This window comes from Triticum dicoccoides, chromosome 6A (genome assembly GCF_002162155.2).
Source record: "Triticum dicoccoides isolate Atlit2015 ecotype Zavitan chromosome 6A, WEW_v2.0, whole genome shotgun sequence".
NCBI lineage: Eukaryota > Viridiplantae > Streptophyta > Magnoliopsida > Poales > Poaceae > Triticum > Triticum dicoccoides.
In genome coordinates, this window is record NC_041390.1 from 36,844,572 (window position 1) to 36,855,783 (window position 11,212).

The 11,212-nt window shown below is 46.4% G+C and overlaps 1 protein-coding gene across 1 annotated transcript; it reads right to left on the minus strand.

Annotated features, from left to right (window-relative positions):
* Window positions 1-2,791: 2,791 nt before the first annotated feature.
* LOC119318770 (DNA-directed RNA polymerases IV and V subunit 4-like) lies at window positions 2,792-8,917 on the minus strand. Its single transcript, XM_037593363.1, has 10 exons — window positions 8,735-8,917; window positions 5,353-5,406; window positions 4,471-4,572; window positions 4,241-4,348; window positions 3,875-3,986; window positions 3,681-3,758; window positions 3,535-3,568; window positions 3,382-3,450; window positions 3,197-3,286; window positions 2,792-3,094 (listed from the first exon to the last, which is right to left on the minus strand). Exons 1-9 carry the CDS (start codon window positions 8,778-8,780, stop codon window positions 3,212-3,214), a joined length of 678 nt encoding a protein of 225 aa, XP_037449260.1. The 5' UTR covers window positions 8,781-8,917; the 3' UTR covers window positions 2,792-3,094; window positions 3,197-3,211.
* Window positions 8,918-11,212: the final 2,295 nt, after the last annotated feature.

Sequence of the window (11,212 nt, forward strand, 5' to 3'; positions counted from 1 at the left end):
AATTACCAAAAAGGGGGAGATTGAAAGTATAACTATCCCTAGGTGGTTTTGGTAATTCCTAACAACATATAGCTCATTGAGCTAATGCTATTCCAAGATTAATATTTCAGGAAAAGCTCAATGAATGGCATGACATGGATGAGGAATGTGGACCCCTCAAAATATTAAGGACAAAAAGATTGGCTCAAGCTCAAAGCTCAAGACTCTACATTTTATAGTTTAGTGATCCAAGATCACATTGAGTCTATAGGAAAAGCCAATACTATCAAGGAGGGATGAGGTGTTGTTTAATGAGGTTCTTGCTTCATAGTGCTTAGTGATATGCTCCAAAACCCTCAACTACCTTCCCACATCCACATATGACCTAAACCAAAAGTCAAACTCGGCCCTACCGATTCTTTCTATCCGGCGCCACCGAGTTTCAAATGTCATAGCCACTGCCACAAACCCTATGCAAATCGGTCTCACCGATAGGGATTTCGGTCACACCGAGATGGGGTTGTAATCTCTCCATTTCCCTTCGTAATGTTTCAGTCCTACCGAGATGAGCGATCGGTCCCACCGAGATTGCAATGTAAACTCTCTATTTCTCTTTCGTAACATTTCGGTCCCATCGAAATGAGCGATCGGTCCCACCAAGTTTACCTGACCAACTCTCTAGTTAGCTTATTACCAAAATCGGTCCCACCGAGTTTGTGTAATCGGTCACACCGAGATTACGTTATGCCCTAACCCTAACCATATCGGTCCTACTGAGTTGCATCTCAGTCCCGCCAAAAATCCTAATGGTCACTAGGTTTGCTAAATCGGTCCAACCGAGTTTTTCACTTCGGTCTCACCGAGATTGGTAAATTGTGTGTAACGGTTAGTTTTTGTGTGGAGGCTATATATACCCCTCCACCCACTCTTCATTCGAAGAGAGAGCCATTAGAACATACCTACACTTTCAATACACATTTTTTGAGAGAGAACCACCTACTCATGTGTTGAGGCCAAGATATTCCATTCCTACCATATGAATCTTGATCTCTAGCCTTCCCCAAGTTGCTTTCCACTCAAACCTTCTTTCCACCAAATCCATATCCTGTGAAAGAGAGTTGCGTGTTGGGGAGACTATCATTTGAAGCACAGGAGCAAGGAGTTCATCATTAACACACCATTTGTTACTTCTTGGAGAGTGGTGTCTCCTAGATTGGCTAGGTGTCACTTGGAAGCCTCCGACAAAGATTGTGGAGTTGAACCAAGGAGTTTGTAAGGGCAAGGAGATCGCCTACTTCGTGAAGATCTACCGCTAGTGAGGCAAGTCCTTCGTGGGCGATGGCCATGATGGGATAGACAAGATTGCTTCATCGTGGTCCCTTCGTGGGTGAAGCCCTCCGTGGACTCGCGCAACCGTTATCCTTCGTGGGTTGAAGTCTTCATCAACGTGGATGTACGATAGCACCACCTATCGGAACCACGACAAAAACATTCATGTCTAAAATTGCGCTTGAATTCTCCAAACCATTCCCTTTACATTGTTGCAAGTTGCATGCTTTACTTTCCGCTGCTCATAGACTTTGCATGCTTACTTGAATTGTGTTAAGATTGCTTGACTTGTGCTAAGATAGCTAAAATCTGCTAAAGATTAAAATTGGAAAAAGGATAGATTTTTATTTGGTCAAGTAGTCTAATCACCCCCCCCTCTAGATGTACTTTCGATTCTACAATATTTTATTAATTTCATCTTAAATACTGTGTGTGGCCATGACTATGGACTTTTAAATGAAGTTATGTATCGAAAATGCTCTTTAGAACTCGGGCTCCATGGAGCCCGAGTTTGACTTGATCAAAATTCAAATTTTCACGTTTCAATTTTTTTTTTAAAAAAATACACACATACTTAGAGACATAAAGCATATGTGTGTAAATTTTCAGGACGAAACACTTTAAAATGAGTGCTACACAAAAAGAACAAATCTGAGGCTTTTTAGTAGATGAACTATTCATTCTCAAAGTCCATGAATTTGTCTTTTTTGCACAGATCGCATTTTAGGGTATTTCATCCTCAAATTTTACATACATACTCATAACATCCTTGTTTACTTGTATGATTTTTTTAAAACTGAAAAGTGTAAATTTTGAATTTTTCAAAAAATCCGGCCTCCATGGAGGCCGAGCTCCAAAACACCCTACTCGTTATGTATGTTCTAAGCTATTTTGCAATGCCTTTTTTGTTATTTTTTTAAGTCTAACACGGACATATTTTGGGATGTGGCCGCGCATTGGGTGCCCTGACCCATAGACGGCCCAAACCGGACACTGGCGTCCGTTTTACCGCACCAAACTGACAGACCGTGGACAGCCCAAACCAGACATTGGCGCCCGTTTTGCTGCGCCAAACTGACAGACCGTGGACTGCCCAAACCAGACATTGGCGTCCGTTTTGCCGCGCCAAACCGACAGAATCCAGACAAAACAGAGTTGGCCTAAGGATCTATAAATGCTCAATATCTCCTTTGAATTAAAGAAGCCCTACAACTGCTGAAACTGCACATTCAAATAAAATAGGTTTAATGTTGGATTGCTAATCGTTCTAGCTAAAACGGCTGAAATTACAAAATCAACCTGCCCTACCAGAGCTGCCGTCTACAGAAAACAAAATCATTTTCGAACAGCTCTACGAAATATATTACTCCCTCCGTAAACTACTTTAGTGATCTAAACGCTCTTATATATTAGTTTACAGAGGTAATACTTCCCAAATTAGAAGTAAAAAACCGCAGCCAGAAGAATACGACTCACAGAAAAGTAAACAGACAAGCAGAGGTGCATAAACACAGGCCACAACAACAGTTTTCATCGTTCAGGCGAGCCAGACCATCGGGTACCACTTGGCAATTCAGAGTACATTACTTCAACCACTCTAGCTAAACCTGTAGTTAGTTTCCAAAAGTCAAAGTTCAACCATCCAGACCTAGAGCTGGCACACGGGTGCATAGTACGGTTTCCACATACACACAACTTGATTTCGGCCCTCAAAAGAAAGAACTCGATTTCAGTTAACATCCATACACCAGAGACCCCCGTTGCGGATTCTTCATTGCCTGATCAGCTGCATATATGTTTAAGATTAAGACCCATTCAGAAATTTAGATGATTAAGAAAGGCGAGAGATCAGGAAGAGGTGTGGTTGAAAGATTTGCCCCCGGATTACCTGTGTAGCTGAGGTTCACTTGGAGGCTTTTATGTTAGCGAGGGCGGTAAGGGCCTCCGCGATCTTGCCTTCATTGATCGACCTAGTGGCCTGTGCAAAGAAATTTGGATTTTGCAGGACTGAGCTCCTGTTCCTGGTAGTATATAAAATGGCATATATCCCAAATGCCAGCAAAAGACACTGACCTTGAGAGACGGTATGAGTGCATAAACCTCTTCAATGGTCTCAGGCCCAATGTTCGCTATCATGCATATCTGTTACAGGTACAACAAGCCAGTTCATGTTGAGATGAGGGAAATGAGATACAAGAAGGTGAGAGGAAAAGAAGGGTGACGAACCTCGCCATCATTAACACCATAGTCTTTAAGGGGTCTGCAGCTACGAGTCAAGGAAATTAACTACAAAGTGGTTGCTTGGCGGAACAATTTAACTGCGTAACCACATGCAATCTCCAATACTAGTTCTTAATCAAAACAAAGGATACTCCAGGATTTCTTTCACCAACTTCGCAGAGGTGAAGTGATTTCCTTCTTTTGCATATTGAAAGGCCTTGTCAAACGACCTGCCGGTGCAAGAAGAAAAGAGTAAACATGAAGGCACACAAGCTAACAGAATAGAACACCACATAAACAATTATTAGCGGAACATAACAGAATTAAAACAACAGATGTTCCTTACTCGGGAATTTTTATCTTCGGATCCTCTGATAAGATAGCCATATGTCCCTGAATTTTCTGCAACATTTCTGCTGCTTCACAGTTCGTTAACAATATAGAATTTGGAGACATATCTGCAACCAATTGTTATGCGGGAATCAGCTTGCCTATTTTTCGTTTAGACAGAAGGGACGTTTGAAAATCATAATATAAGATGTTTGCCCGTTTCAAATGATGTAAAACTAACAATCTCATTATACAGAACTTCTCAAGTAAAGAGCCTACTGAAATTCCATAAACTACCGAACTTCAACTACTATTAAGGTTACTATGATAAAAAAAATAAGCTTCTAGAAAAATAGAGGATATTTCAATGGAAGGAACTGACCAAGCTGAAGCTTTAGTTCTGCATCAGACATTGCAGGCTTTGCATTTGATGCGGAGCCCTTCCCACCCTTCCCAGCACTAAATGCCTTCCCTCCTTTGCTACCTTCTCCTATGAGAACATAATACATGAAAGAAAGATATGCAAGACACAGAAAGGCAATTGATTGTATAACTAGAACCTTTAGTTTTATCAGCAATGTATAGCAAAAGTACAAAATGATGCATACATACCATTAGAAAAGGATGAAGCCTTTCCACCAGTTTTTAGGCTATCAGATGAAGCTTTCCCATTTGACTTGGAGTGTGTGGGGGGAGCCTCTTCTTCGAAAAAATCTAAATACAGGCAGTGATATATGAGGTTCTTGTATATTTTCAACTATATATCAATATATTATTCACATTGACTTATTCAGTTTCATTGAATTATTTATTTACTGTGATCAGATATCCTGGCCTATCAAATACTGCAACAGTTACAATGTAAGCAGCTCAATGATTACCATTTGTTATGCACAACCATAAATTGGTGAAAAAACAACAGTGTCTTGCCCTCAACTACAAACGATATGAAGTGTCCTTCCACACTCAATGTAATGGTAAATAACATCAACTATGAAAAAATAGTCAACGAATCATCTGCAAGTAAAACCAAAGGGGAACCACAAACATGGTATATAATTCTCTTCCGACATTTTTTTCTGTAGTATTTGATCAATCCTATGAAGGCTGCCAAGATAAGTATTTGGCGAGCGTAGAAGGTCGTGGTACTCTTCTAGTCAAATGATTCTTTACTGGAACAAAAAAGTATCATTTCATGTTTTCAAACATAAAAGTTTACTACCTTCTTGCTAAAGATGCCCTAAACCATAGGGTAGCAGGGTACAACCGTACAAATGAAATTTTCTGACAGTGATAAATAAAACACAACGGATGCTGATCATGTCAGACAGATAGCTCGGAACGTGCGGGCAGACACAAGTGATATTCTTATAACAAAAGCAAATACCAAAGGATTTTCTCATGGAGCAGAGCTGTGATAAGTGTAGTAAAACTAGATTTAAATAAACTGTTGCCCGGAAAATGTTTAATGACGAGATTGGGCAATATTATTACCATCAGAATCAGAATCATCAGAAATCAGAACCATCTGCCTTCCGTTCAGTGCTCCTGTCAGAATAAATCAGTTAAGAAATCTGTCAAACTCTAAACTTGCCTTCGAAAGCTCAACTGACACAGCATTCATTTTGATAAAGCTGTAAAATCATCAATCATCAAATAGCAGGATCACAAAACTGAACAACAAAAAAACATACCATAAAAATCTAGATTCAAAAACTTCCATGTCAGACATAAATACCTTTATTATGTTCGGGTTTGGCACCTGAGGCAGTGCGGGGGTTGTCGCTCTGGTTTGGCATGGCAGAGGATATTACTGGGCGGGACATGGGCTGTCAAATATCCTGCGTGTTCTGAAGGTAGTGGCCGTGCGAGGCGGCACTGGGGTTGGCGCTCAGGTTCAGGTTTGTGTTTGGGTTCAGTGTGTGGATGGAGTTGCCTGAGCTGGCCATGGGAGATTGGCGATCCTGCAGGCGGCTCAAGGCGGCTCTGAGGTTAACACTCAGGTTCAGGTTACGCATGTAGGAGTTGACTGAGCAGGGTATGAGGTATCGGAGATGCTGCGGGTAGTGAAGGTAGCCGCCACCCAAGGCGGTGCTAGGGTTTCCATTTAAGTTTGGAACGGGGAAGGAGATTGCTGGGCGGGGCATAGGGGGGTGAAGATCCAGCATGTGGTGGAGGTAGGGGACGCCGTGAAAGGGAGAGGTGACCGAGGGGTGGGAGTAGCCGAACGGCAGCGGCAGGGAACATGGGCGTGGTGGTAGGCGCCGGGTTAGGAGGTGACCCGAAGAGAATACCCATGTCGAAGGGACGATCGGGGTTGTTAGTGTTCGGATTAGGGTTAAGGTTTCTGGCTGGAGACACCATGGGAGGCGGCGGTGGAGTAGATCTGGAGAAGAGGAGAAGAGGAGGAAAGTTGGAGGTGGGATGAAGCGGAAATGGAGGTCAATAACTCAAGATATAGGCGGTGGTTGTCTTGTTGCTGTTGTGCCCCGCAATTTCACTTTATTTTGACTTAAAGCCTCTCAGTTCCAAACAAGTTGCGGTACGCTAGACTTGAAACCCACAAGATCTCGAAACCAAGTCATGGCTCTGCCACGTGAATAGCTAACTTCCACGCACCCATGCCCATGGCTAGTCCTTTGGTGATAATGCTGCTAAATATTGCTATTTTAAATTAATTCCAAAAATACCCAGTACAATATGCAGACTTGATGCATGTACATCACTCCATTCCACGCATTTCAACAAGACAACAAGGTTGTAGTGTGTGTTTCTAAGATGCTGCGAAATAGATAACCTATTGCTAGTAAACATCCAAGCATATTAGTGAGGCACAAAGACTCATCAGCCCTTACCCGTAAAAGAAGTTAAAGCCAATCATACGTTGGCCAAGTGAGTAGTGCTCGGACCACTTCAAATATGCAAGGGATAAATCATCATGCTCTCCAAAGTAGTATATTCTTGAGAGAGAATTTACGGCATGTCGTAAGCCGTTCTGACACGGGTAGAAAAAACGCTAACTATCACAGAACCACGAGCATATCACACATGTGATATTTCAGAATAGGTATATACCTCAGTTTCTAGTTTAGTTCTACATTTGATCCAAGGATTTTCCTTTACCAAAATAGTGAAGGTTGGATTAACTACGGGGCTCCTTGGTTTCCAGCCACACTTTGCCACAACATATCAAGTTAGGCAAGTTTGACCAAGTTAGGTGGGTGTTTGGTTGTAGCCACACCTAAGGCAAGATTCTTTTGTTCAAAATAAGTCCACATGTCATACAGACAAAAAGTGTGGCGAAATTCCCTCGGGCAATCCAAAGTGAGGCTAAGAATTTGAGTACCTAACCTAAGGCAAGTCTGGCAGCAGTAGTGTGGCAAAATTAGTCACCAACCAAATATGCCCTACATTAACAGGCGATCTTCCTCTGCATAGCAGAATTAAAAAAACACACACCAAGATGCTCAAGCATGGAATTTAAATACACAGACCAAGCTTATGTGCTTACTGCTTAACTGCACCAAAATCAACAAAAACTTCTTCCAAGGAAGGCATGCAGCTCTCCCATGGCGACGGCGGACGGCCGCATTGACAGTGTCATTCCTGACGACCGTACGAATCAATGAAACATTCAGCTGCGCATGTCTTTTATGGTTATAATGGGGTTGGGGTCCAATCTATATTCCCCGATTCATATGTGCTGAAGCCGCTCTATATGACTCTTGTGCTAAATCACAGATCCGTCGTCACTGATGGCTTCTCGGCCATTGTCGAACAACAGAATTCCAAGCAGGCGGTGTCAGGAGCAGAACTAACGGGTCTCACATCTCTCCCGCTCGATCCTAACCAGGACAAGGGGCTCGTACCCAAAATTAAATCCACGCAAAATTAACTGGTGGCTCCGCAATGAAACCCGCCGGTGCCAGAATTGGACCTCGGCGATGCGCGTCCAGGCCGCCGGCGGCGGTAGACCCGGGCGAACGGCTGAATCACCTCCTCCTCCCTATCCAGCAACTAATGCCTCCACTCAGATCAGTTTCTTCTCCATCCTTTGCCTCAAACAAATCCGCCCCAGCCGCCCAGCATTCTCCTCTGGAGAGAAATACAGAGTACAGCACACTATCTTCGACTGCTATGGTACTGTGTCACGGACTCACGGGTCGCCTATATGCGTTGTCTTTATCTGAGGGAGCACGGGCCAGCAGGTACAGTACCCTAGTAGGAATTAGGCCTTTCACGGTCCGGGACCCTGTAATCCCGTCCGAGATTAACGTACCACTCGATCCTTACAGAATCCAGCGACACAGGTCCCTATAACTATGGACGCTCGGGATAAGGGGACCGGGATGCATAAGCTCACTGGAATGTTTTTGCACAACCAGTAGCAAAGTTGTTAAGATTAATTTGGTAACAAATATTAGCCAGATGTATTTCTATGAGCGCACATAAACAGATAATCCAATCCAACTCCACAATCCAAAGGGCATTGTGCTAGGAAGAAAATTCCACAATCCAAAAGTCCTACAGTCGAAAGAAGCCCTCAACAAATTGAATAACCAACTCTCCCGCCCCGCTGCCGCTACTGCTCGAAAGCCTTTGGATCCCCTACAGGACTAAACGGTTATGTTTTGCCGTCGATATATCACACACCCATAACAAAATCCGACCAAAACCACGTAAGCAACCGAATCATCAGCCCTCGCACCGATCAGATTGGATCTAAACCTTCTCCAATAGCCAAAATTCATATCCCCTTCGATGCCCACCCGCCGGGGCACCAGTATCATTCGTGACAACAAAACCCTCGGCGTTCTGCAAACCCTAATCCCTTGCCATTGCGGGGAAAAGGGAGATAAAACGAAAGGGGGGTCACCTGACTTGGACGGGGGGTACGACCCCTTCCCTCCCCTGTTCGCCATTGCGGCTGCCCGCGGAGGAGGAGGCGGCGGTGATCGGGAGGCGCCCGCCGGAGTCGGCCGCGCCGCTCTCCGCACCGACGCCGCACGCGCCCCGCTGCTCACTGCTCGCTGTCGCTGGGGAGGAGACGGAGAGTGAGGGAGAGTGCGGCCTGCCTCTGCCCGGATGTATTGACGGGTTTATAAAGTTGGGCTGGGGAGTGAGGAGGGATGCTCTGGGCTCGGATCGATTATGGGCCCATGAGTCCGGCACGAGGGCCCGTACATGAGATACAACCATTCTAAAAAAAACATAAGATACAACCATGCTTGCTCGGATACACGACCGGTGGATCCGCAGTGCCTCTTCGGAGATCCATTCCCTCCTCCACCCCCTCCCTCTCGTCAAGCTTGCCGGTGCGGTGATTTTCATAAGGGAAACATTTCAGAACGGCGCGCCGGCCGAACGATTCGGCCGGTCGCGTCGCGTGCGCTCGATCAACCCACAGGGATCGTGCGTCTATCCTTCGCTTTCTGTGTTTTTTTTTGTCTTATCTTCTTGCTTCCATCTCAACCGACCACCTACCATCTTCTTTCCCCGGCGAGCACCAACAGCCTCGTGTGCAGCCGTGTGCGCCCTTGCGGCCGGTGCAAACCAGCACAAGACCCCAATCCCATGCCCTTTTTGCTGCAACCTCGTCGCCATGGAAGCGCCCTCGTGCCCTGCGCCTGTTGCCATGGTCGAGCGTGACGGGGGCCAGGACCGGATGTTGCGAGCTGCAAGCTAAGCGGTGCGACGAGCGATGGCCGGAGCTGCAGCTGACACCCCTGCAAGTGGAAAAGAATTGCAACTATTGACAGAAATGTTTCAACGGTACATATTAAAGTTTCAACCATAGTTGGTTTTGCTACTACCGACGAAGATTTTTGCTACATCCATCAAGGTGGAGCTGAACCTCACGACGGCGGCGACGGCGATTTGCTGCAACCGTAATCAGTTTTTGCTACTACCGGCGAAGTTTTTTGCTACAACCGTCTTCTGGTTTTGCAACGGCGGCCATTGTTGCGACAGGCGACGGCGATGGGGGCCATTTTTGCTACAACCGTGTCATTTTTTTTGCTACTACCGTCTGTGTGTTTTGCTACGTCCATTTCATGAGGCCATGGCACTTTTTTACTGATTGAGATGTGCCCGGCGACGACGAGGACGACATTTTTGTTGCAACAGCCTCGTTTGTTTGCTACTACTGGCGACGTGTTTTTGCTACATTCATTCACAAGGCCATGGTGCTTCAAGCGTGGGGACGAGTTCTGGCGACGTTTTTGCTACAACTTGCGGCACGGAGTGGGGTGCTACAACCGGCGGCGACCATGCTACAACGGCGGCCAGCGAGAGCGGCAACCGGTGGTGATCCCAAAACAAGTTGTTGTCACCGGAGACTCGAGTTTTGCTGCAGCCGACCCATCGAGTTTACTGGAGCCGGTGGTGGTAGAATGTTGGAACCGGCAATTCAAATTGCTACGACGGCGAGGTTTTTGGCTGCAACCGCTATGGAGTCTTGCTGGAACCATCATGAAGAACTGCAGGAAGCGGCTTGGATTTTTGCTGGAAGCGGGTATGCACCAAGTTGCAACCGTTGTAGTTTTTGCTGGAACCGTCATGAGAGGCGACCAGGTGAGGTGCTTCACGCTTGAGAATATCGCCTGAGGAAGGAGGAGACTTTTTTTGATAGAACACTAGTGCTACAACCCCTTTTCTTTCTTGCTGGTACCGGCGGCAATTTTGCTAGAACCCGCTACAGATTTTGCTACATTCATTCACGCCCAAGCTGCATCCCGTGACTGACGGCAGCGACCATTTTTTTGTTATAACAGTTGTAGTTTTTGCTACGTCCGTCAAGGACTTTTGCTACATCCTTTTTCATGGTGGACCTGCAAGCTCGACTGCGATTAACTGTGGGCGGGGGTGGCCAGCAAGTGCGGGCGGCGTGGGGGTGCCCGACGAGCACGGGCGGCGCAGGGTGGCCGGCGAGCGCGGGCGTGAGCGCTGGGCGGCGCGAGGGTGGCCGGCGAGCACGGGCGCGAGCAAGCGTGGACAGCACGGGGTGGCCAGCGAGCAGGGGCGCGAGCGAGCGCGGGCGACGCAGGGTGCCGGCGAGCACGGGGGCAAGCGCTGGGCGGGGCGGGGGTGGCCGGCAAGCACAGGCGCGAGCGCTGGTGACGAGCACGGAAGGAAGAAGACGACTCAGTCGTTGCTATACGTAGACCGTTGATTTCGTACGGATCCAACGCTCGGCAGCGGACCGGCCGAAATTTGGGCCGGCGCGCCGGCGCCTAGCATTGGCCTTTCCATAACACTGCCCTGTCAAAACCACAAAAAAGTCACCACGACAACAAAGAAAAAAAAAAGTGTGCATAGGGGCCATGGACTTACTGAAAGTTGGGGGCTCCGGTGA

Bases quoted from the DNA above. Each gene is read 5' to 3' on its own strand.
- LOC119318770 (XM_037593363.1), bottom strand. From the start codon at position 8,780: ATGGCGAACAGGGGAGGGAAGGGGTCGTACCCCCCGTCCAAGTCAG. The intron at 4,573-5,352 runs GTAATAATATTG...GCCTGTATTTAG, and splicing joins TGATGATTCTGATTCTGATG to ATTTTTTCGAAGAAGAGGCT. The intron at 3,759-3,874 runs GTAAGGAACATC...TTGCACCGGCAG, and splicing joins CCGAAGATAAAAATTCCCGA to GTCGTTTGACAAGGCCTTTC.